Source organism: Lynx rufus, unplaced genomic scaffold, assembly GCF_022079265.1.
Source record: "Lynx rufus isolate CCGP_SWC_20201006 ecotype Redwood Valley unplaced genomic scaffold, mLynRuf1.p SCAF_14, whole genome shotgun sequence".
NCBI classification, from domain to species: domain Eukaryota; kingdom Metazoa; phylum Chordata; class Mammalia; order Carnivora; family Felidae; genus Lynx; species Lynx rufus.
This window is the reverse complement of record NW_025814828.1, coordinates 20200306-20224948: the sequence shown is the minus strand read 5'-3', so window position 1 is coordinate 20224948 and position 24643 is coordinate 20200306. Positions and strand designations below refer to the sequence as shown.

The 24643-nt window shown below is 52.3% G+C and overlaps 2 protein-coding genes across 2 annotated transcripts; one reads left to right on the top strand and one right to left on the bottom strand.

Moving 5' to 3' along the window:
- Nucleotides 1–773: 773 nt before the first annotated feature.
- On the bottom strand, nucleotides 774–4462 carry LOC124509209 (transcription factor SPT20 homolog). Its single transcript, XM_047075767.1, has 2 exons — nucleotides 1228–4462; nucleotides 774–973 (listed from the first exon to the last, which is right to left on the bottom strand). The coding sequence occupies exons 1-2, from the start codon at nucleotides 4460–4462 to the stop codon at nucleotides 774–776; spliced, it is 3435 nt and encodes a 1144-aa protein (XP_046931723.1).
- A 15624-nt stretch (nucleotides 4463–20086) lies between these two features.
- On the top strand, nucleotides 20087–23775 carry LOC124509207 (transcription factor SPT20 homolog). The gene is made up of 2 exons (XM_047075766.1): nucleotides 20087–23321; nucleotides 23576–23775. Exons 1-2 carry the CDS (start codon nucleotides 20087–20089, stop codon nucleotides 23773–23775), a joined length of 3435 nt encoding a protein of 1144 aa, XP_046931722.1.
- The last annotated feature ends 868 nt before the right edge of the window (nucleotides 23776–24643 follow it).

Sequence of the window (24643 nt, the reverse complement as noted above, 5' to 3'; positions counted from 1 at the left end):
TGAGCCCGACAAGCATCATCTTTTGGCAGTTTTCACAGTTTCTTTCAAAACTAATTCGTAAGGATTGCATTTAATACGCTGCACGCGAACCTTTTTGACACACACCAAACGACATTCTTCTGAAAGGTGTTTCTCCTACTTAACAGGTCACTTCAGGGGCGCCCGGGTGGCTCAGTTGGTTAAGCACCCGACTTCGGCTCAGGTCATGACCTCACAGTTTGGGAGTTCAAGCCCCGCCGTCGGGCTTTGTGCTGACCGCTCAGGGCCTGGAGCCTGCTTCGGATTCTGTGTCTCCCTCTCTCTCGGACTCTCCCCCCACTCGTGCATTCTCTCTCTCTCAAAAATAGATAAACATTAATAGGTCAGTTCAGTACCGATTATGTGCAGTGACACCATTAAATTTTTTTTTTTTTAACGTTCGCTCATTTTTTGAGAGAGAGACAGAGAGACGGGGGGCAGGGGGGGAGAGCTCATGAGCAGAGCATGAGCAGGGGAGGGGCAGAGACAGAGGGAGACACAGAATCTGAAGCAGGCTCCAGGCTCCGAGCTCTCAGCACAGAGCCCAACGCGGGGCTCCAGCTCACAAATCGCGAGATCATGACCTGAGCTGAAGCCAGACCCTTAACCGACTGAGCCACCCAGGCGCCCCATAAAAACCTATGGCCTTCCCGTCCACGCTACAACGCGTCAAGGGTGAGCCTTGACGGTGACGACGTTACGCTAAGTGAAGTAAGCCAGTCACAGAAGGACACCTCCTGTTCCACGAGTGCACTTTATCCGAAGGCTCTAAAGCAGTCACACTCGCGGACACAGAAAATGATACCGTGCATGCCTGGGCTGGGGGACAGGGAAATGGGGAGCTGGTGCTTGACGGGGACAAGAGCGTCGCTTCTGCAGGATGAAAGCAATTCTAGAGACGCGCTGCGCAGCAGTGTGAATATACTGAGCACTACTGAACTGGGCACTTCGATCACTTTAAGCAAAACGATCCCAGTTTCTTAAATCACTGCCTTGTTTCTGCGCAAAACTCACGAGGTTGTGCTTCTGTACAGAGTTCGTACATCTAAAGGTAAGATGCTGACACGTTAAAAGAGCAAAAACCAAAAAACCCCAAACGAAGGAAAACCTCGGAGTTCACTTGGGCCGACGCTCTGGTGTTTTTAAAAAGAGAGGAAATGAGCGAGACTCAGGATCTGGGAGGGGAAGGCGGGCCTCTGTTCTTTTTACCTTCGGACTGGCTCGCGGCCCGCTGGCCCCAAGAAGGCTGAGCCGTCTGGGTGGCTACGGTTGTCACGGCCACCGGGTGCTGCAAGATTCTATACTGTTGCGCCTGCTGCTGTGGCCACGGCTGCGAGGCAGGGGACAGCTGCAGCGTGTGCCGAGGGCCGCTCGGCCCGGCTCTTCCCTGGGTCTCTGCAGCACAGCCAAGCAGAGACAACACGGCTGCCTGGGGCTGCAGCAAACTCCCCTGTCCCCGTCCCCGGCCCCGGCCCCGTCCCTGTCCCAGGAGGCTCAGGACAACGGCCTGCTGAGCAGGTGAGGCCGTCTCTGGAGGGGCTGGGCCTCGGGCACCGGGACCCCGGGGCACTGGCTGCCAAGGACCAGAAGCGGAGGCTTGCTGAAGTTGTTCCTGTGGAATCAACTGATAGAGCCGCTGCTCTGGCTGCTGCTGGGCGCTCAAAGGGGGCGAACCTTGCGGAAGCTCCAGCAGAGTCACCGGCTTGAGGCCTGAAGCATTTTTTAAAAAAAACTGAACGCGGACTGGAGACGCAGCCTGTGCTGCAGTGCGCACTGCATTTGGTGGCCGAGCTCCCGAGGGCAGGCTGCCGGGCTGGATTCCCGCAGGATCTGTGGCCCCAGCGGTAGAGCCCTGCCCGGGGCTGGAACCCCTCGCCAAAGCCTGGGCTCCACAGACCGGGCCCGCCAGCTGGATGATGTTGGGGCCAGGGGAGCGGGCCGTGACCTGGGTGGCCAGGCTTCTTTGTGATGAGCCGGTAGTGGGTAGGGTGGCCGCGGGACGCATGCTAACTTGAGTCACCTGTTTCGCAGAGGGCTTCTGGGAGCTGGGCCTGACCGGGGGGGCCAGGGTTGTCTGTGATGAGCCGGTAGTGGGTAGGGTGGCCGCGGGACACATGCTAACTTGAGTCACCTGTTTCGCAGAGGGCTTCTGGGAGTTGGCCCTGACCGGGGGGGCCAGGGTTGTCTGTGATGAGCCGGTAGTGGGTAGGGTGGCCGCGGGACACATGCTAACTTGAGTCACCTGTTTCGCAGAGGGCTTCTGGGAGCTGGCCCTGACCGGGGGGGCCAGGGTTGTCTGTGATGAGCCGGTAGTGGGTAGGGTGGCCGCGGGACACATGCTAACTTGAGTCACCTGTTTCGCAGAGGGCTTCTGGGAGCTGGCCCTGACCGGGGGGGCCAGGGTTGTCTGTGATGAGCCGGTAGTGGGTAGGGTGGCCGCGGGAAGCATGCTAACTTGAGTCACCTGTTTCGCAGAGGGCTTCTGGGAGCTGGCCCTGACCGGGGGGGCCAGGGTTGTCTGTGATGAGCCGGCGGTGGACAGTGTGGCTGCAGGAAGCGGGCTAACTCGAGTCACCTCCGCAGAGGACTGCTGGAAGTTGGCCGTGACCGGGAGGGCCAGGCTTCTTTGTGATGAGCCGGTAGTGGGTAGGGTGGCCACGGGACGCATGCTACCTTGAGTCACCTGTTTCGCAGAGGGTTTCTGGGAGCTGGCCGTGACCGGGGGGGCCAGGGTTGTCTGTGATGAGCCGGCGGTGGACGGTGTGGCTGCAGGAAGTGGGCTAACTCGAATCACTCTCACAGGGGACTGCTGGGAGTTGGCCGTGACCGGGGGGGCCAGGGTTCCTTGTGGCGAGCTACTGCTGGACAGGGCGGCTGCGGGAAACATGCTCACTCGATTCACGTCCACAGACGAATTCTGGGAAAGACTCGGGGGCTGAGGAGCAGGAGCGGGAGCAGGAGCAGGAGCTGGAGATTTAAGGAAGCCGCTTGCCTCCACTGGGATGAAACTGTTGCCTGACCGAGTCCCTCCTGAGCTCCAGGAAAGTCTGAAGCGTAGAGGTGGATGGCTGACTCCCTTCCCCAGGACTGAAGACCAAACCGACGCCGTCTCAGGCTGTGCTGTTTCCTTCCCGGGAGGCGGCTGGCTGAGGCTGGCTGGGCCACTGGAGCCGTGTGACGCGGTGGCGGGACACTTGGCCTTGCGCTGGACCAAGACAGCTGACCGAATGGCTTCCGTCCCAGCATCCGTCTTGGAGCCAGGCCGGACGCTGTCTGGATGGTCGTCTGTGGAGGAGTGCGGAGGAGACCCCTGTCCCTCACGTCTGGCTTCTTTGCAGGGCCTTCTTCTTCCAGACAAAGGTGGGTCATTCGGCGGCTGCACGGAAGTCAGCTGCGCTGTCTGAGACTCACCGCCAGCTTCATAGCCCAATACGGAATCACCTTCTACCTTGTGGGCTGGCCAGGCCGTCGGTGGCGAGCCATCGTATCTGGCGGACTTCTTCCCCCTGGCGTATTTCTGCACGTCCACTCCAGACGGTACGGCCAAGTCACAGGGTCTCTGTTTCCACATATCGACGCAGTTCCCCGCTTTAGAAATTTTGAGGTCGTGCTGCAGACCTGCTTGCCTTTCTCTGCTTTTCTTGCAAGAGGCCCATACTCTCAGCTCAGGAGGAGGTGGACGATGAGACAGCTCCTGCTGCCGGTTCAGGGAGGGTGCAGAATACCTCTTGAAGCTCCTTTTCATGGGGCCAGTGTTCATCTTTTGCTTGTTATAGAGCAGCCTGTTTGCAGTGCAGGCTACTGATACAGAAGGATCAAGACACAGCGGTTCGGCCGTGGCTAAGATCAGCTGGCTCTCCAGCAAAAGCCTGTCTTCCTGGGTCCAGGTCTGGTCATCGCTGGTCATGGACTGCACGTCGCAGGCTAACGTCTGCATCGTTGGCCGCAGGAGAATATGCCTGCTCGCGTAGCCGGGAGGTTCCCGACTGCACTGCCGGTAGTCCCGTACCTGGGCTATGACACACCCAGAGTGAAAAAAGTTAACCCGAGATTTTTCCAGGAGATCCACCAGAGCAGGAGGTAATTGTTCAGCATCCAAGTATTCGAGCAACTCCCCTTCTTCGTAAGGCAGTCGAATGGTCTCCGAATAGGATCCATTTTCGCCCTCGAGCATCAGCGAATATCCCTCCTTTCCTGGGTATAGGTTGACCACTAAGCACGGCAACGACTCTCTCCTCAGGAGCTTCTCCAACAAGTTCACGTTGCTTCTTAATTCCTCCGTAGCCTCAGGCTCTTCCCCGCATTCTTCCACATACAGGTCATAAAGTTTTTCATCCAGAGATGCGCCCCCACTCGCTGAGCCTTTCCTTTTAGGAGGCCTCTGCTGGGCACTGGCAATGACGTACTCCGCACGGTCCAGAGCTCGTTCTAAAGCCTGCTGCATCGTGGCACAACAGGGGCCCTAAAGAGAAGGGCAAGCGCAAGTGCAAGCGCCTTGAAGAGCCGGGTGAAGGTCCCGTCTTTCACGTGGAGGTAGAGGTAGAGTCTTGCAGACGCCGCCCCTCCACAGTGCAGCCACCAGCCTAACTTCCAAATGGACGGCAAGAAACGCGCGCCGGGAAAGCACCGCACGACATACCTGCGATCTGGGCATCCAAAGCCAACAACACGTGTCGGAGCCGCCACCGCGCGGCTCTGGAGCGGCCGCGGGCTGGGCCGGAAGTGGATGTGAGCCCCCCCGCCCTCCCCCCCGCTCTCCCCCCGCCCCCCAGCTCCCCCCTCCCTCCCGGCCGGAGCAGCCGACAATCCGCTCCTGCGCATGCGCGCTCCCTGCAGGCCGCAGGCGTCAGGCCTCAAGCCTCATCCTATTGTCGCCTGCGCCTCCGGACCACGAGGCCCCGCAGCCCGCACTTCCGCTGCCGCCGCAGGGCCGACCTTTCCTTTCCCCGTAACGCGGAAAGCACGCCACCGAAGCAGAAGCAACGGCCCGACAAATAACCTACTTTCTGCCACGGTTCGAGTCCACGCCAATTCGCGCAGGAATGCGGCTGTCGGGGAAGCGGCGCAAGCTGTGCGCTTCTCTTCTTGGCCAGCGCCTCACCCAGAATTGTGCACGGTTTCTGCGTCTCCCGTCGGGAACGGCAGGGCTGCTCCCGGTGCCCGTCGCCGCTGTGGCACTCCCCGCCGCCCCACCCCCACCCCCCACCCCGAGTCCGCGTCCGTCCGTAGCTCCTGCCTGCCTACGTGGAGGCTCGCCGAATCTAATCTGGTGCAGGCGTCAGATGTCCTCCTTCCTTGAATCTGCCACTGATCTCCTGCCTGACGGTCGTCAGACGTGCACCTGGCATGCCTTCCTGACACTTAAGTCTTTACCTTGTTACTTCCCCGTGTGTCACAGGAAGGGCGTTTTACAAACGATGCGGTAGGCAAGTCGTATCGTCTGTGAATTGCACTTCAGGATTAAACTATTTGTTTGGAAAGGCGATTTGCATGTGATGGAGCCGGGGACTGTTGTCCCCGCTGATGGCAGCGCACTTCCGCGATCACCCTCCCTGTAAGACCACCGCCAAGGTCCTAAGGATGGCTTTGGGGTGAGGTGTGCGGGTCGTAGATCGCGGATGGGCCCTTGTTTCCCACTAACGTTGTCGCCTTGAGGTGTGCCGGCCTTTTGGGACAGGTTTTGAAAAGAATCTCTTGACGTTTATGTGAGACGTGGCGATAACAGGGGTTCATGGAAAAGCCTCACAAAGGAAAAGAAGACAAGACAGACCGGCGAAAGTCCCGGATTTCACACAACTATGAAATCAACGTGGATTGGGGCGCCTGGGTGGCTCGGTCAGTTAAATGTCCCACTTCAGCTCAGGTCATGATCTCACTGTTCGTGGGTTCGAGCCCCGTGCTGACGGCTCGGAGCCTGGAGCCTGCTTCGGGTTCTGTGTCTCCCTCTCTCTCTGCCCCTCCTTTGCTCGTGCTCTGTCTCTCTCTCTCCCTCAAAAATAAATGAAGATTTTTTAAAAATTAAAAAATAAAATAAAATCAATGTGGATTTTAACCAATGGAAATTATGACAATTACATGAACAGTAGATCCATTGTATTGAAAGAGGACTAAAACCTTTTTCACTCAGAGCTCCCGAAAGATGACCCTGGTTCAGGGACAGACAAGAATACTTTTCTACTTGCATATCAACCATCTTTGGGCAAACGGATACTTGGGGAGCGCCTCAAGGGGGCTTGAAATCAAGTTTAGTCTCTTAACTCTTTTACACATCCTCCCCGTGTCTCTTTTTCCCACCCCCCACCTGCCCGAAATTAGGCCAAGTACCAGACTGGACGGCCAAAGCATAGTTTTCTTTTTCTTTCTTTCTTTCTTTCTTTCTTTCTTTCTTTCTTTCTTTCTTTCTTTCCTTCCTTCCTTCCTTCCTTCCTTCCTTCCTTCCTTCTTTCTTTCTTTCTTTCTTTCTTTCTTTCTTTCTTTCTTCCAATGTTTATTTATTTTGAGAGAGAGAGACAGAGACAGAGAGAGAGAAAATCCCAAGCAGGCTCTGCTCTGACAGCACAGAGCCCAACGACACGGGACTCGATCTCACAAATTTGTGAAATCATGACCTGAGGCGAAATCAAGAGTCAGGCGAAATCAAGACCGAAGCTCAGTGGGAGAAGCGGGCCATCCCTTCTCGGTGCTGCAGAGACGCGTGCTCCGTGGTATATCTGGCTGGACGGACAAGCGAAACGGTCCTCCATCCAAGTGAAGCAGACAGTTGCGTGTGAGTTGTGTGTGTGCCGCAGCGTACGCGCACAGTTGCGTGTGAGTTGTGTGTGTGCCGCAGCGTACGCGCACACTCGCGTCACCTCTAGAGCCACCACGGCCCAAGACGGAGGTTGTGGCCCGCTCCTTACCCGTCACCCGGTGAACCCCGAGGCCTCCTGGCCACAGGTGCACTGCTCGAGGTTCTCAGCCTGGCCGCGCGTGTATCCGAGCGTGCGTCAGTTGGCCTGGCAGCGCTTAGCGCGGTTGTGGTTCAGCCATCCCCTTCACTTGCGCCCCCTAATTGCCTGGTCCGGCCACAAGATGGGGGGTTTAAAAAACAGTTGCTCTGAGTGCACACTGTCCTTGGAGCCTTCCAAGCGCATTAATGAGCACACTGGCTGATTATAAGGACTCCGATGGCTGCCCTCCCCTGCAGCCGCCTGACCTAGATGCACACGCTGAGAAAACTCATGGCCAGCCTAAGATACGCTCGTGGACGAAGAGAGTTCAGTTAATTGCAAGGTAATTGAGCTAATTTACAATTAGCAAACTGGTCTGTGCCATACCCATCGAGGGCTAGCTCTGGATTTTGCCACCTCTCCCCTGCTGCAGCTAGTTAGAGGCACCGGCCAGAGAACAGGGACCTCAGGGAGCACGTGAAGGTGAGGACACGTTGTGTGTTGGCCTCACCTCTGGTTAACCCTCCATCGCTTGCCCTGAGACTTGATGTGTCTTTCCCGTGATCAGGCCCCGAGTCACATGACAGCAAATCCCTTGGGGATGCTGTAGCTCTGGGAGATCATGTGACTCAAGGCCCCTCCCACAGCCTGTTACAAAGATGGAAAGGCAGCCCTTATTCAGAAGCATCACGACAGGTCTAGGGACCCCTGCAATGGGATTTCCCCGGGGGTGTGTGGGGGGAGGAGACAGATGGGGCTCAGCTCCGAATACAGCATGGGCACGTGGGAACTTGTGGCCAAGGAGCAGGGTGCAGGTCAGTGGGTGGGAAAGGACTAAGAGGAAGCATCGCGGGTATGGGGGATGCTGGCTAAACAGACCCAACAGGATTCTGTGCCAAAGACAGGCCAGGGTGATCAGGCATCGCCTGGGGGATGGTGGAGGATGAGAAACGTGATCAGGAATGGAGGTGGGGGGGGGGGATTCTGGTTAAACGGACTTAGCAGGGTTCTTGCCAACACTGGATTCTACAGGGAAGTGCACAGATGGGCCTGGGAGAAGGTTCAGGGGCCTGACGAAAGTTTGGTCAAGAAAAGAATCTCTGCCATCCTGGCTGCCTGTCTGGCTGAGTCAGTAGAACGTAAGTCTCTTGATGTAGATGTCTTGAGTTCAAGCCCCACATTGGATGTAGAGCTTATTTGTATGTAAAAGATCTTAGGGTAAACACAGTTCCTAAGAACTACAACCAGACTTGGGATTCAGCAAAGGGCCCTTGAGCAGCTTCATTCCAATGAAGCAATCTTGAACTGACAAGCTAGGTATTATTCAACCAGTCCACCCTCAGGAAACTTGCCGGCTTTGCTTCCATAAGTACCACCCGTGCTTTTTGTCCGAGAGGGTCACCATGTGAGCTGTTCTTCCTTGTGTGGTTTCTAATTTGAGTAAATCCTCACGGCTTCAGTTGTCTTTGAAGTATTCCTTCACAGTTGGGGGACTCTGTCACATAGGACATAAGCCTGCTGGAGTCAGTCAGGTTCTTCCTGTCTTGTCCAACTGTGAACTCAACCTAGAGCTATGTCTCAAAGTCTTCATACTTCTGTGCTCGCTTCGGCAGCACATATACAAAGTCTTCATACTTCCTTTATCGTTGTTCCCCCCAAAGGCTGTATGCAGGGAAGCCTGGGACGGTCTGAATCATGTAGGCGTCAATAACTGAAAAAATCAAGGAAACCCCCCAGAATGAACCCACACAAAATAGAAAAGGAAGATAAACTCCAAAACTTATTAAAACAACAACAACTTGAGTGTGTTCTTTCCCACACCTGAAGAAAAACCACTTCTCTAGTACCCAAAACAATATTGTAGGGAAGGAGACACCTTTCCTCTACTCTCTCAGACCCTCTGTCTGTGGCCTGCTAATTATACTGGCAAAAGGCACATTAATGGGAGGAAAGGTTTATTACATACGTGATATGGGTGCCTCACCGAAAAAGAAATGAAGATCCCAAGGAGGCAGTTAGACCCAGGAACTTGTATACCATTTTAACAAAAACAAAATGAGTTTGTGGAAAAGGGACAAGACAAAAGAAAAGAAGTTTGGGCTTCTGGGAGCAGTAAGTTGTGGGATGGTAACTATATAGGGGCAACAAGTGAAAGATAAGGGTTCGTTAGTAAGGGCTGTTCCGCTGGTACACCTCAGGGCTGACTATCTGTCTCCAGTGGTAATGGCTGTTCTCCTCTAGAATGGGAGAGGGAGGGGAAACACCCCCACAAAGGGAAACTTATGCCCTAATTTGAGGTGGATGTGGGGAGGACAGACAACTATTTCTTCTTTTGTAGTTTCTTACCTGCTTTTAGCTCAGAACAATTCTTACGTCAAGGTGGCATATTTTGGCATGGTTTCCATATTATGGTTTCCTTCGATGTGTCTTACTTTTTCTACTTATAAATTAGCTGTATGCTTCCACTCCTAGGAGGTGATTGAAATGATAGTTTTACATTTCTGCCTCTTAAAATAAATGGTTCTTAACTTAAAACACCCCTTCTAAGCAGGCATATAGCATTCTCTGTCTTCCCATCCCCAGTGTATTTGCTCGGCAAAGGTACAGAATGCCCTGCCCCCGGCACAAGCTCCCCTTTTCTTCATGTTTCTTCTGCTCCCCCAGCCCCTCTACACTCTCACTTTTCAGTCTTCACATACCTCCCCTCACAACATGCCCTGTCCTCCCATCAGCTGGAGCTTCACGAAGGGTTAGAGAGCCCAGGAAATAGTATAAATTCCTTTCAGTAAAACAAGAGATTTTAATGATTAAATTTTTTTTTCTGAGACCAGAAAAAGCTACCACACACGTCTCCTTTGTGAGGGAGAATCAATTTAAGATTTCAGTGAAAAACCTTTCTTGTCCATCAATGAATGAATGGATAAAGAAGCTGTGTATATACATACAATGGAATATCGTATTGTATTGTATGGGGAACTGGAGGAAGATGGCCAAACTTCCAGTTATGGGGCACCTGGGTGGTTCAGTCAGTTAAGCATCCGACTTTGGCTCAGGTCATGATCTCATGGTCCAGGAGCTCGAGCCCAGCATCGAGCCCTGTGCTGACAGCTCAGAGCCTGGAGCCTGCTTCAGATACTGTGTCTCCCTCTCTGTTTGTCCCCCGCTTGCACTCTGTCTCTCTCTCTGTCTCTGTCTCTCTCTCTTGAAAATAAATGAACATTTATAAAGTTAAAAACACACACACACACACTAGAGGAGTACTCATCTCAATATTAGGCTCTACCAAACAATCTAAAGCAGAGAAACTTGCTGCATTTCTATTTTTTGAAATGACTGTCATGGAGACCTCATTGATTGTATTCCAGTATCTCACAGATGACTGTGTCCGTGACTCCCATACCAGTGAATAATGGTGGACGCAACAGTCACATGCCGTGGCGGCTTCCTAATTCACAGAGTTCCCCTGGATTTACTCCCCCTGTTTCTTTGACAGGGATGGTTATGTCAAGGATTGAAACCTCTTGGTAACAGTCACACTATCTCTCCTGAGAATTTGAAAAAATATTTACAGAGATTAAAGAGAGAAGATGCCTGATTTGACCAAAGCAGTGGTTCTCAGCTTAAAGCGTGCATCAGAATCCCTGGAGAGCCTGTTAAAACACAAATCATTGGGCCCATCTCCATCCCCAGAGCTTCCGATTCAATAGGTCCGGGGTAGGGTCCAGAGCATTTGCGTTTCTAACCAGTTCCCAGATGCCGCTGGTCCTGGCACCACATTTTGAGAACCACTGGACCAGACAAAAGAGAATTATTCAGCTCAGAGCCCCCACTGAATCTCTGCACTACTAAAAATGGCCCTCAGGGGCACCTGGGTGGCTTAGTCGGTGAAGCATCTGACTTCGCCTCAGGTCATGATCTCATTCGAGCCTGCATTGGGTTCAGAGTTGACAGCTCAGAGCCTGGAGCCTGCTTCAGATTCTGTGTCTCCCCCTCTCTCCACCCCCCTCCTGCTCGTACTGTCTCTCTCTCTCAAAAATAAATAAACATTAAAAGAATTTTTTTTAAGTTAAAAAAAATAAAAAATAAAAATGGCCCTCAGGGTAGATGGCTTATTCCAGTAGGGCATGCAATGGGCTTATTTTCTCTGTATATTTCCTATGTACCACCGGTATCTGGGCAGGAGGGTGAGGAGGGGAGTCGAACCAGCTCTGCCTAATTAAATAATCTAATTTTGAGTAGAGCACCTCTTTGCAAGTAGCATTGGCTTTGGGAAAGTTTGTCCTCTATAATACAATTTAAATCTACTATTGCTAAGATGTATCTTTTGTCCTAGGGACAAATGTTTACCCAGAATTTACCCACTGGGGACGGGAGTCGTAAAGGGGCGCAGTTTCACCTCACTCTGATGGAAAGAGAACTCAAAAGGATTTGACATATCACACCAGGGCCCCTGGGCTGGTCTGCTGGGCTTTGGGAATGTACTGCTAGAGAATTATAGAGCCTTTGACTATACCTGAAAATGGGTGGAGAGGTACGTTAGGTCTGTTCCCTGGTAGAAGGTCCTGAAATGAGGATTCATCTGCAAGTGGTTTTTTGAACTAAGTGCTTCCAGTGATACCGTAAAGGGGTGACAGATGCAGGACAGGGAAGAGGAGGAAGCCGAAGATGTGACCTCAGCCAGACCCAGCCTCCGCCTAGCCCTGAGGGGGAACTCTGAAGTGTGAGTTATGCCTCAGAGTTTGTCCCAATTTAAGGCCAGGGAGCTAGGTTTTCACACTCCTGTCCTTGTCTATCCCTGGTTCTTTCTAGCTCTTCAAAGCTGTTCCAATAACCTGAGAGTTGTCTTCCGAAAAGAGTCTCTGGTACAGGCCATTAGAAGCAAAAGCACACGGAAGCCAAGGGAAGAGGGTGGAGAAACTGTAGACAGGATCCCAGGGGACTTGGGTAGGGCTCAAAGAGCACCCACCTCAGAAGGTGATTTGCCCTAGCATAGCGCCAACCCTGAGAGCGGGCGGTAGAGTTCTCCCACTGTGGGAGGAAAGCTGTATACTGACCGTATTTGAAGAAGCGGGTCTCACGTTCTCTCTGGAAGGGAGACAGAAGAGAGGGGGCCCGGGAGTAGGGCTGAGAACTGGGATGTGCCCTCAAAAGGACCCCACCCTCCTCCATGAAGTGTTTAATGCCCTTTGGACTAGGAGAGGAGTCATATTTAGCATCTAGTTAAAAAGTATTTTCTACCTTATAATGCCATTAGGTTAGCCCCAGCTGGTCAGTAAAGTCTTAAAACACATTCTCACCTGCCGTTGTGGGTGAATCGAGGGCAGGTCTCTACAGGGAGTGTGGCCCACCCTGTATCACCTTTCCCTGCTCCATGACAGCATTGTCACATGGAGGAAGACATGGCCACAGGGGGTGGCCTAGAGCAGGAACTCACAAAGCAGAAAAGGAGGTGCCAAGTGGATGACTCTGGAGTAGACGGATGACAAATCCCCTTTTCTTTAAAAATAAAGGAAAAAAGGCCCTTTTAAGGAGAGCAGGGAGAAGCTAGTGTTTGGATTACACATAGAGTTTAAGTATCACACCGGATGTGAGAAGTTTTTCTAAGAGATGCCACCTTTATACCTTGGCCTTGCTAGGACCAGATTGTTATCAAAATGGTGGTGGCACAAGGCATTGACTCTCTGAGACAGATGAACAGATAATGAACGATATTTCCAGAAAAATGTAGGCCAGGAATCATATCTAGCTTTTATAGCTGACAAAACTAAAATTATACTCGGGGTTATCATCTTTTCTTAGTAATGCATTTTGACTGTAATTTGGTATTAGACAGTGCTATATACTTAGTAACATTAGTCAGCCTTATTAAAATGGATCTGATGACACAATTTTTTTCTTTCAAAAATATTTTAAGTGTTTTACTCTTTCAAAATGTAGGATGACTAAATAAGAGGTACTTAATCTATAAGAACTTCTTTAGGTAAGGTAAGATAGTGAGTTTGAAAATACATGTAATTTTAATAAAGGAATATATTATATAAACACTAAAATTATATGTATACTGAGGCCTACCGTTTTCCTTTATATCTTTATATTTATCATACATATTTATATATCTTATACATAGTAAATGACATTTACATATAAAAATTTAGAATTTGAGCTATAAAATTATATACGTACATACATATAAATATAATTCTACTTTTCTGAGCACAAAGTATACTTCTTATTTTCTGAGCTACATTTGGTAATTCTTGTAAAACCATGCAATCTATGGTCTGGTGTAGCTATTAGAGTGTTGTGGATAATGAAAAAGATTTTGGTTTCAGCCCTTGTCCTTACAAATCTTTCTAAGGAGTAGTATGAGTGTGCTTTTGGACCTCAGCAGTTATGGTACAGTAGATCTAACTAAGTCTTTGAATGATGACACTGATCTTGCTTTGCTTCTGGACCTTGATCCTAAATGCTGTTTTCATTATAAGTCTCCTGGATATGAATACATTTTGGACCTGTTCATTGTCTTGTAATTTTCCTCTTTCTAGTGTTTTGAGGGTCTGCTATTTGAGGTTCTAATGAACTGTAAGCCTCACCTGAATAAGTGCTTCACCGTGGGAAGAATAAGAGATAGGAAAAAAAGCAGAAGCTGTCATTCCCAAAGTCCTTGCTTCAATATCTGCCATTTTTCACACAAATGTTAGGAAGCCCAAAGGCTTCTAGCAGCACATTTTCATTTCAGAGGAAAGATAAGGCTTGTCTTTTAAAACCAAATGCAACCAATTTTGCTCATGATATTTTCAGAGTGTGCTTCTTCCAGGCCACTGATGATCGGATGGAGGAAGTGGAGGCCACTAGCTTCCCATTTTCCCTTACGGTCTGTGGGGGAATATTCCATTTCCGTAGGCCATTTGGCCTGGTCACTTTCCCAGCACATACACTGCCAATTCCTCTCTGCCCTCAATCCACAGCTGACCCTGAACAACTCCATCTCCCTGCCCTGGGTGTAACCAGAAACACGGATAATCCCACGATGGAAAACAGAGTTTGTGCCAATTAAATTTTTACCGAAAACTGACATTACCAGCTCCTCAGTTCCAGTTAACCTCAGAGAATGAAAATGGCTAACATTTATTGAGCACTCACTGTATAAAGAGTGTTTGCATGCCTTAATCTCTCAAAGTCTAATGTAGTCTCAATTTTACAGTTGAAGAAATAGAGACTCAGAAAGGGTTTAAAACTCATCAAAGCTCACATAACTGGAGCAAACCCAGGAAAATGGAACAGGCCTGTCTGGTTTCAGAGCCTGAGTTCTTACCACCATATTGTTTTGTTAGGTTTGTTTTGCATTCCCGGAGACCCTAAACCTCTTACTTATTTGTTTCTGAGATCTGAGATTTCGGAAACAAAACGTTTTATGGAATTAAAGAAGGATGCCATTAGATGTTCTGGGAAAGGCTGCACACACCTTTTGTGTGCATCTTTTTTTCCTCACAATTTCAGATACCAGACAAGCAGATTTTGTTAGAGAGGTACGGAGTTCTGCAAACTTAGATTCCATGAGCTGGGGCAGTGCAATACAGGTCTTTACTAATTCTCAGCACCATCCATCACATACAGCAGATATTCATTTTCTAGCACTGCTAGCACATATTACCACAAACATACTGGCTTAAAACAACACAAATTTATAATCTTAGAGTTCTGAAAGTCAGCAGTCGGAAACTGAACTCACTATGCAAACATTAAGGTGTCACCATGGCTGCGTTGCTTTTTTTATTTTTAATTTCTATTTTTAAAAAATCTGTAACATTTATTCATTTTTGAGAGACAGAGCATGAGTGGGGGAGGGGCCGAGAGAAAGGGAGACACAGAATCCCTAGCAGGCTCCAGGCTCTGAGCTGTCAGTACAGAGCCTGACACGGGGCATGAACTCACAGACCAACCGCCAGATCATGACTGAGCTGAAGTCGGATGCCTAACCAACTGAGCCACCCCAAGGCTGCATTGCTTTTTGGAGACTTTAGGGTGAATCCATTTCCTTGCTTTTTACAGCTTCTAGAGGTCACCTGTGTGCCTTGGGTCGTGGCCCTTTCCTCCATCTTCAAGGCCAGCAGCAAGGCATCTTCTGGTGCCTCCCTCGCTCTCTTACTCTCTTGATTCCCTCCTTCCCTTATGAGGACCCTTGTGATTATATCAGATCCCCCCCCCCCCAGAAGAACAAGGGTAATCTCCCCATCTCAAGCTCCATAGCTTAATCATACCTGCAAAGTCCCCCTCGCCCTGGAAGGTAACACATTTATTGGTGCCAAAGATTAGCATGTGGACGTCTTTGGGGCCCATTACTCTGACCACTACAACTACCTAGTTATACACAAGGCATTGTGCTATGCCCTGGGTAAGCTGTAGTGAGCAAAAATAGCAGTCCCTGCTCTTATGGCAGTTTAAAGTTTAAAGAATGTCACCATTCCTCAACTTCCTACAATTCTGGCAAAAATACAACGATTGTGAATTATGTATGATACCACAGAAGTCACCAGAAGCCACTCAATCTCTTAAAGTTCACAATCCAAGCCAAATTCAACTCTTATTCTCAACTCCTATGAACAATTACTTATCTTTTTCAACTCAAGCATTTCTTTGACATCGTCACTAACACCAACCATCAGCTGCCACTATGGTATTGCAGTCGCTTCCTCACCTGTTTCTGTCACCAATCTCACCCCGTTCTAGCCATTGCCTTCACCACAGCTCCAGTTAACAGGCTAAATAGTTACTATTTCTCTTCAAACTGTTCATTAGTTCCCTACTGTCCCCAAGGAATAAAAGGAGGGTGCTGAGGCAATCATAAGAGGGTTGTGAGGAAAAAGTGACGAACCTTTACTGAGCGCTCACTATGTGCCAGGCAATGTTTACATAGACTATGCCACTTAAACTTCAAAGTATCATCATCATCATCATTCTGACATATAAATGAAAAAATAGGGGCACAAAAGAGTTAAGTGACTTGCCTAAGGGCACAGATAATTAGGGGAACTAGGGGGGTTAGGCCCCCAACTTGTAGAAATTCACAAGAGGATTCTAAAATGTATACAGAAAGACAAAATGACCAAGGAACCAAGTGGGAGCTTTCTCACTACTTGAATCAAAACTCATTATAAAGCTACAGTAATTAAGACAGACTGTATGGCCTCTGGGTCCTGGAGGAATTGACACCAAATATGCATGAGGTAATTTATTTTTTTGCATGATGGAAAAGTTCTATATCTTGATTGCAGTGGCATTGCACAATTGAAAATATTTTTCAAAACTCCCAGAACTGTACACTGGAAAAGGAAAATTTTACTCTCTGTATATGATACTTAATAAAAAACATTCATGCTTGACCTCAGCATGGAATGAACTGGTTTACTATTGCAATTAGGGTAATTGTCTTGCAATTAATTCAATTCTCTTCTTCCTCTAGCATATCTAACACTTGGTTACTATGATAAGGAAGCTTTCCATAATTAAAAGTTGATGGTGACAGAGATTCTTTTCTTGACCAAACTTTCGTCAGGCCCCTGAACCTTCTCCCAGGCCCATCTGTGCACTTCCCTGTAGAATCCAGTGTTGGCAAGAACCCTGCTAAGTCCGTTTAACCAGAATCCCCCCCCCCCCACCTCCATTCCTGATCACGTTTCTCATCCTCCACCATCCCCCAGGCGATGCCTGATCACCCTGGCCTGTCTTTGGCACAGAATCCTGTTGGGTCTGTTTAGCCAGCATCCCCCATACCCGCGATGCTTCCTCTTAGTCCTTTCCCACCCACTGACCTGCACCCTGCTCCTTGGCCACAAGTTCCCACGTGCCCATGCTGTATTCGGAGCTGAGCCCCATCTGTCTCCTCCCCCCACACACCCCCGGGGAAATCCCATTGCAGGGGTCCCTAGACCTGTCGTGATGCTTCTGAATAAGGGCTGCCTTTCCATCTTTGTAACAGGCTGTGGGAGGGGCCTTGAGTCACATGATCTCCCAGAGCTACAGCATCCCCAAGGGATTTGCTGTCATGTGACTCGGGGCCTGATCACGGGAAAGACACATCAAGTCTCAGGGCAAGCGATGGAGGGTTAACCAGAGGTGAGGCCAACACACAACGTGTCCTCACCTTCACGTGCTCCCTGAGGTCCCTGTTCTCTGGCCGGTGCCTCTAACTAGCTGCAGCAGGGGAGAGGTGGCAAAATCCAGAGCTAGCCCTCGATGGGTATGGCACAGACCAGTTTGCTAATTGTAAATTAGCTCAATTACCTTGCAATTAACTGAACTCTCTTCGTCCACGAGCGTATCTTAGGCTGGCCATGAGTTTTCTCAGCGTGTGCATCTAGGTCAGGCGGCTGCAGGGGAGGGCAGCCATCGGAGTCCTTATAATCAGCCAGTGTGCTCATTAATGCGCTTGGAAGGCTCCAAGGACAGTGTGCACTCAGAGCAACTGTTTTTTAAACCCCCCATCTTGTGGCCGGACCAGGCAATTAGGGGGCGCAAGTGAAGGGGATGGCTGAACCACAACCGCGCTAAGCGCTGCCAGGCCAACTGACGCACGCTCGGATACACGCGCGGCCAGGCTGAGAACCTCGAGCAGTGCACCTGTGGCCAGGAGGCCTCGGGGTTCACCGGGTGACGGGTAAGGAGCGGGCCACAACCTCCGTCTTGGGCCGTGGTGGCTCTAGAGGTGACGCGAGTGTGCGCGTACGCTGCGGCACACACACAACTCACACGCAACTGTGCGCGTACGCTGCGGCACACACACAACTCACACGCAACTGTCTGCTTCACTTGGATGGAGGACCGTTTCGCTTGTCCGTCCAGCCAGATATACCACGGAGCACGCGTCTCTGCAGCACCGAGAAGGGATGGCCCGCTTCTCCCACTGAGCTTCGGTCTTGATTTCGCCTGACTCTTGATTTCGCCTCAGGTCATGATTTCACAAATTTGTGAGATCGAGTCCCGTGTCGTTGGGCTCTGTGCTGTCAGAGCAGAGCCTGCTTGGGATTTTCTCTCTCTCTGTCTCTGTCTCTCTCTCTCAAAATAAATAAACATTGGAAGAAAGAAAGAAAGAAAGAAAGAAAGAAAGAAAGAAAGAAGGAAGGAAGGAAGGAAGGAAGGAAGGAAGGAAGGAAGGAAGGAAGGAAAGAAAGAAAGAAAGAAAGAAAGAAAGAAAGAAAGAAAGAAAGAAAGAAAAAGAAAACTATGCTTTGGCCGTCCAGTCTGGTACTTGGCCTAATTTCGGGCAGGTGGGGGGTGGGAAAAAGAGACACGGGGAGGATGTGTAAAAGAGTTAAGAGACTAAACTTGATTTCAAGCCCCCTTGAGGCGCTCCCCAAGTATCCGTTTGCCCAAAGATGGTTGATATGCAAGTAGAAAAGTATTCTTGTCTGTCCCTGAACCAGGGTCATCTTTCGGGAGCTCTGAGTGAAAAAGGTTTTAGTCCTCTTTCAATACAATGGATCTACTGTTCATGTAATTGTCATAATTTCCATTGGTTAAAATCCACATTGATTTTATTTTATTTTTTAATTTTTAAAAAATCTTCATTTATTTTTGAGGGAGAGAGAGAGACAGAGCACGAGCAAAGGAGGGGCAGAGAGAGAGGGAGACACAGAACCCGAAGCAGGCTCCAGGCTCCGAGCCGTCAGCACGGGGCTCGAACCCACGAACAGTGAGATCATGACCTGAGCTGAAGTGGGACATTTAACTGACCGAGCCACCCAGGCGCCCCAATCCACGTTGATTTCATAGTTGTGTGAAATCCGGGACTTTCGCCGGTCTGTCTTGTCTTCTTTTCCTTTGTGAGGCTTTTCCATGAACCCCTGTTATCGCCACGTCTCACATAAACGTCAAGAGATTCTTTTCAAAACCTGTCCCAAAAGGCCGGCACACCTCAAGGCGACAACGTTAGTGGGAAACAAGGGCCCATCCGCGATCTACGACCCGCACACCTCACCCCAAAGCCATCCTTAGGACCTTGGCGGTGGTCTTACAGGGAGGGTGATCGCGGAAGTGCGCTGCCATCAGCGGGGACAACAGTCCCCGGCTCCATCACATGCAAATCGCCTTTCCAAACAAATAGTTTAATCCTGAAGTGCAATTCACAGACGATACGACTTGCCTACCGCATCGTTTGTAAAACGCCCTTCCTGTGACACACGGGGAAGTAACAAGGTAAAGACTTAAGTGTCAGGAAGGCATGCCAGGTGCACGTCTGACGACCGTCAGGCAGGAGATCAGTGGCAGATTCAAGGAAGGAGGACATCTGACGCCTGCACCAGATTAGATTCGGCGAGCCTCCACGTAGGCAGGCAGGAGCTACGGACGGACGCGGACTCGGGGTGGGGGGGTGGGGGTGGGGCGGCGGGGAGTGCCACAGCGGCGACGGGCACCGGGAGCAGCCCTGCCGTTCCCGACGGGAGACGCAGAAACCGTGCACAATTCTGGGTGAGGCGCTGGCCAAGAAGAGAAGCGCACAGCTTGCGCCGCTTCCCCGACAGCCGCATTCCTGCGCGAATTGGCGTGGACTCGAACCGTGGCAGAAAGTAGGTTATTTGTCGGGCCGTTGCTTCTGCTTCGGTGGCGTGCTTTCCGCGTTACGGGGAAAGGAAAGGTCGGCCCTGCGGCGGCAGCGGAAGTGCGGGCTGCGGGGCCTCGTGGTCCGGAGGCGCAGGCGACAATAGGATGAGGCTTGAGGCCTGACGCCTGCGGCCTGCAGGGAGCGCGCATGCGCAGGAGCGGATTGTCGGCTGCTCCGGCCGGGAGGGAGGGGGGAGCTGGGGGGCGGGGGGAGAGCGGGGGGGGAGAGCGGGGGGGGAGGGCGGGGGGGCTCACATCCACTTCCGGCCCAGCCCGCGGCCGCTCCAGAGCCGCGCGGTGGCGGCTCCGACACGTGTTGTTGGCTTTGGATGCCCAGATCGCAGGTATGTCGTGCGGTGCTTTCCCGGCGCGCGTTTCTTGCCGTCCATTTGGAAGTTAGGCTGGTGGCTGCACTGTGGAGGGGCGGCGTCTGCAAGACTCTACCTCTACCTCCACGTGAAAGACGGGACCTTCACCCGGCTCTTCAAGGCGCTTGCACTTGCGCTTGCCCTTCTCTTTAGGGCCCCTGTTGTGCCACGATGCAGCAGGCTTTAGAACGAGCTCTGGACCGTGCGGAGTACGTCATTGCCAGTGCCCAGCAGAGGCCTCCTAAAAGGAAAGGCTCAGCGAGTGGGGGCGCATCTCTGGATGAAAAACTTTATGACCTGTATGTGGAAGAATGCGGGGAAGAGCCTGAGGCTACGGAGGAATTAAGAAGCAACGTGAACTTGTTGGAGAAGCTCCTGAGGAGAGAGTCGTTGCCGTGCTTAGTGGTCAACCTATACCCAGGAAAGGAGGGATATTCGCTGATGCTCGAGGGCGAAAATGGATCCTATTCGGAGACCATTCGACTGCCTTACGAAGAAGGGGAGTTGCTCGAATACTTGGATGCTGAACAATTACCTCCTGCTCTGGTGGATCTCCTGGAAAAATCTCGGGTTAACTTTTTTCACTCTGGGTGTGTCATAGCCCAGGTACGGGACTACCGGCAGTGCAGTCGGGAACCTCCCGGCTACGCGAGCAGGCATATTCTCCTGCGGCCAACGATGCAGACGTTAGCCTGCGACGTGCAGTCCATGACCAGCGATGACCAGACCTGGACCCAGGAAGACAGGCTTTTGCTGGAGAGCCAGCTGATCTTAGCCACGGCCGAACCGCTGTGTCTTGATCCTTCTGTATCAGTAGCCTGCACTGCAAACAGGCTGCTCTATAACAAGCAAAAGATGAACACTGGCCCCATGAAAAGGAGCTTCAAGAGGTATTCTGCACCCTCCCTGAACCGGCAGCAGGAGCTGTCTCATCGTCCACCTCCTCCTGAGCTGAGAGTATGGGCCTCTTGCAAGAAAAGCAGAGAAAGGCAAGCAGGTCTGCAGCACGACCTCAAAATTTCTAAAGCGGGGAACTGCGTCGATATGTGGAAACAGAGACCCTGTGACTTGGCCGTACCGTCTGGAGTGGACGTGCAGAAATACGCCAGGGGGAAGAAGTCCGCCAGATACGATGGCTCGCCACCGACGGCCTGGCCAGCCCACAAGGTAGAAGGTGATTCCGTATTGGGCTATGAAGCTGGCGGTGAGTCTCAGACAGCGCAGCTGACTTCCGTGCAGCCGCCGAATGACCCACCTTTGTCTGGAAGAAGAAGGCCCTGCAAAGAAGCCAGACGTGAGGGACAGGGGTCTCCTCCGCACTCCTCCACAGACGACCATCCAGACAGCGTCCGGCCTGGCTCCAAGACGGATGCTGGGACGGAAGCCATTCGGTCAGCTGTCTTGGTCCAGCGCAAGGCCAAGTGTCCCGCCACCGCGTCACACGGCTCCAGTGGCCCAGCCAGCCTCAGCCAGCCGCCTCCCGGGAAGGAAACAGCACAGCCTGAGACGGCGTCGGTTTGGTCTTCAGTCCTGGGGAAGGGAGTCAGCCATCCACCTCTACGCTTCAGACTTTCCTGGAGCTCAGGAGGGACTCGGTCAGGCAACAGTTTCATCCCAGTGGAGGCAAGCGGCTTCCTTAAATCTCCAGCTCCTGCTCCTGCTCCCGCTCCTGCTCCTCAGCCCCCGAGTCTTTCCCAGAATTCGTCTGTGGACGTGAATCGAGTGAGCATGTTTCCCGCAGCCGCCCTGTCCAGCAGCAGCTCGCCACAAGGAACCCTGGCCCCCCCGGTCACGGCCAACTCCCAGCAGTCCCCTGTGAGAGTGATTCGAGTTAGCCCACTTCCTGCAGCCACACCGTCCACCGCCGGCTCATCACAGACAACCCTGGCCCCCCCGGTCACGGCCAGCTCCCAGAAACCCTCTGCGAAACAGGTGACTCAAGGTAGCATGCGTCCCGCGGCCACCCTACCCACTACCGGCTCATCACAAAGAAGCCTGGCCCTCCCGGTCACGGCCAACTTCCAGCAGTCCTCTGCGGAGGTGACTCGAGTTAGCCCGCTTCCTGCAGCCACACTGTCCACCGCCGGCTCATCACAGACAACCCTGGCCCCCCCGGTCAGGGCCAGCTCCCAGAAGCCCTCTGCGAAACAGGTGACTCAAGTTAGCATGCTTCCCGCGGCCACCCTACCCACTACCGGCTCATCACAGACAACCCTGGCCCCCCCGGTCAGGGCCAGCTCCCAGAAGCCCTCTGTGAAACAGGTGACTCAAGTTAGCATGTGTCCCGCGGCCACCCTACCCACTACCGGCTCATCACAGACAACCCTGGCCCCCCCGGTCAGGGCCAGCTCCCAGAAGCCCTCTGCGAAACAGGTGACTCAAGTTAGCATGTGTCCCGCGGCCACCCTACCCACTACCGGCTCATCACAGACAACCCTGGCCCCCCCGGTCAGGGCCAACTCCCAGAAGCCCTCTGCGAAACAGGTGACTCAAGTTAGCATGTGTCCCGCGGCCACCCTACCCACTACCGGCTCATCACAGACAACCCTGGCCCCCCCGGTCAGGCCCAGCTCCCAGAAGCCCTCTGCGAAACAGGTGACTCAAGTTAGCATGCGTCCCGCGGCCACCCTACCCACTACCGGCTCATCACAAAGAAGCCTGGCCACCCAGGTCACGGCCCGCTCCCCTGGCCCCAACATCATCCAGCTGGCGGGCCCGGTCTGTGGAGCCCAGGCTTTGGCGAGGGGTTCCAGCCCCGGGCAGGGCTCTACCGCTGGGGCCACAGATCCTGCGGGAATCCAGCCCGGCAGCCTGCCCTCGGGAGCTCGGCCACCAAATGCAGTGCGCACTGCAGCACAGGCTGCGTCTCCAGTCCGCGTTCAGTTTTTTTTAAAAAATGCTTCAGGCCTCAAGCCGGTGACTCTGCTGGAGCTTCCGCAAGGTTCGCCCCCTTTGAGCGCCCAGCAGCAGCCAGAGCAGCGGCTCTATCAGTTGATTCCACAGGAACAACTTCAGCAAGCCTCCGCTTCTGGTCCTTGGCAGCCAGTGCCCCGGGGTCCCGGTGCCCGAGGCCCAGCCCCTCCAGAGACGGCCTCACCTGCTCAGCAGGCCGTTGTCCTGAGCCTCCTGGGACAGGGACGGGGCCGGGGACGGGGACGGGGACAGGGGAGTTTGCTGCAGCCCCAGGCAGCCGTGTTGTCTCTGCTTGGCTGTGCTGCAGAGACCCAGGGAAGAGCCGGGCCGAGCGGCCCTCGGCACACGCTGCAGCTGTCCCCTGCCTCGCAGCCGTGGCCACAGCAGCAGGCGCAACAGTATAGAATCTTGCAGCACCCGGTGGCCGTGACAACCGTAGCCACCCAGACGGCTCAGCCTTCTTGGGGCCAGCGGGCCGCGAGCCAGTCCGAAGGTAAAAAGAACAGAGGCCCGCCTTCCCCTCCCAGATCCTGAGTCTCGCTCATTTCCTCTCTTTTTAAAAACACCAGAGCGTCGGCCCAAGTGAACTCCGAGGTTTTCCTTCGTTTGGGGTTTTTTGGTTTTTGCTCTTTTAACGTGTCAGCATCTTACCTTTAGATGTACGAACTCTGTACAGAAGCACAACCTCGTGAGTTTTGCGCAGAAACAAGGCAGTGATTTAAGAAACTGGGATCGTTTTGCTTAAAGTGATCGAAGTGCCCAGTTCAGTAGTGCTCAGTATATTCACACTGCTGCGCAGCGCGTCTCTAGAATTGCTTTCATCCTGCAGAAGCGACGCTCTTGTCCCCGTCAAGCACCAGCTCCCCATTTCCCTGTCCCCCAGCCCAGGCATGCACGGTATCATTTTCTGTGTCCGCGAGTGTGACTGCTTTAGAGCCTTCGGATAAAGTGCACTCGTGGAACAGGAGGTGTCCTTCTGTGACTGGCTTACTTCACTTAGCGTAACGTCGTCACCGTCAAGGCTCACCCTTGACGCGTTGTAGCGTGGACGGGAAGGCCATAGGTTTTTATGGGGCGCCTGGGTGGCTCAGTCGGTTAAGGGTCTGGCTTCAGCTCAGGTCATGATCTCGCGATTTGTGAGCTGGAGCCCCGCGTTGGGCTCTGTGCTGAGAGCTCGGAGCCTGGAGCCTGCTTCAGATTCTGTGTCTCCCTCTGTCTCTGCCCCTCCCCTGCTCATGCTCTGCTCATGAGCTCTCCCCCCCTGCCCCCCGTCTCTCTGTCTCTCTCTCAAAAAATGAGCGAACGTTAAAAAAAAAAAAATTTAATGGTGTCACTGCACATAATCGGTACTGAACTGACCTATTAATGTTTATCTATTTTTGAGAGAGAGAGAATGCACGAGTGGGGGGAGAGTCCGAGAGAGAGGGAGACACAGAATCCGAAGCAGGCTCCAGGCCCTGAGCGGTCAGCACAAAGCCCGACGGCGGGGCTTGAACTCCCAAACTGTGAGGTCATGACCTGAGCCGAAGTCGGGTGCTTAACCAACTGAGCCACCCGGGCGCCCCTGAAGTGACCTGTTAAGTAGGAGAAACACCTTTCAGAAGAATGTCGTTTGGTGTGTGTCAAAAAGGTTCGCGTGCAGCGTATTAAATGCAATCCTTACGAATTAGTTTTGAAAGAAACTGTGAAAACTGCCAAAAGATGATGCTTGTCGGGCTCACATGGAGGATGTGGGAGCCCTCCCAACGTGCAGAGTGGCTCAGGGGCGCCCGTGTTGGGGGCGGTCCACAGGCTGAGCTCAGCCCTTCTCCTCCA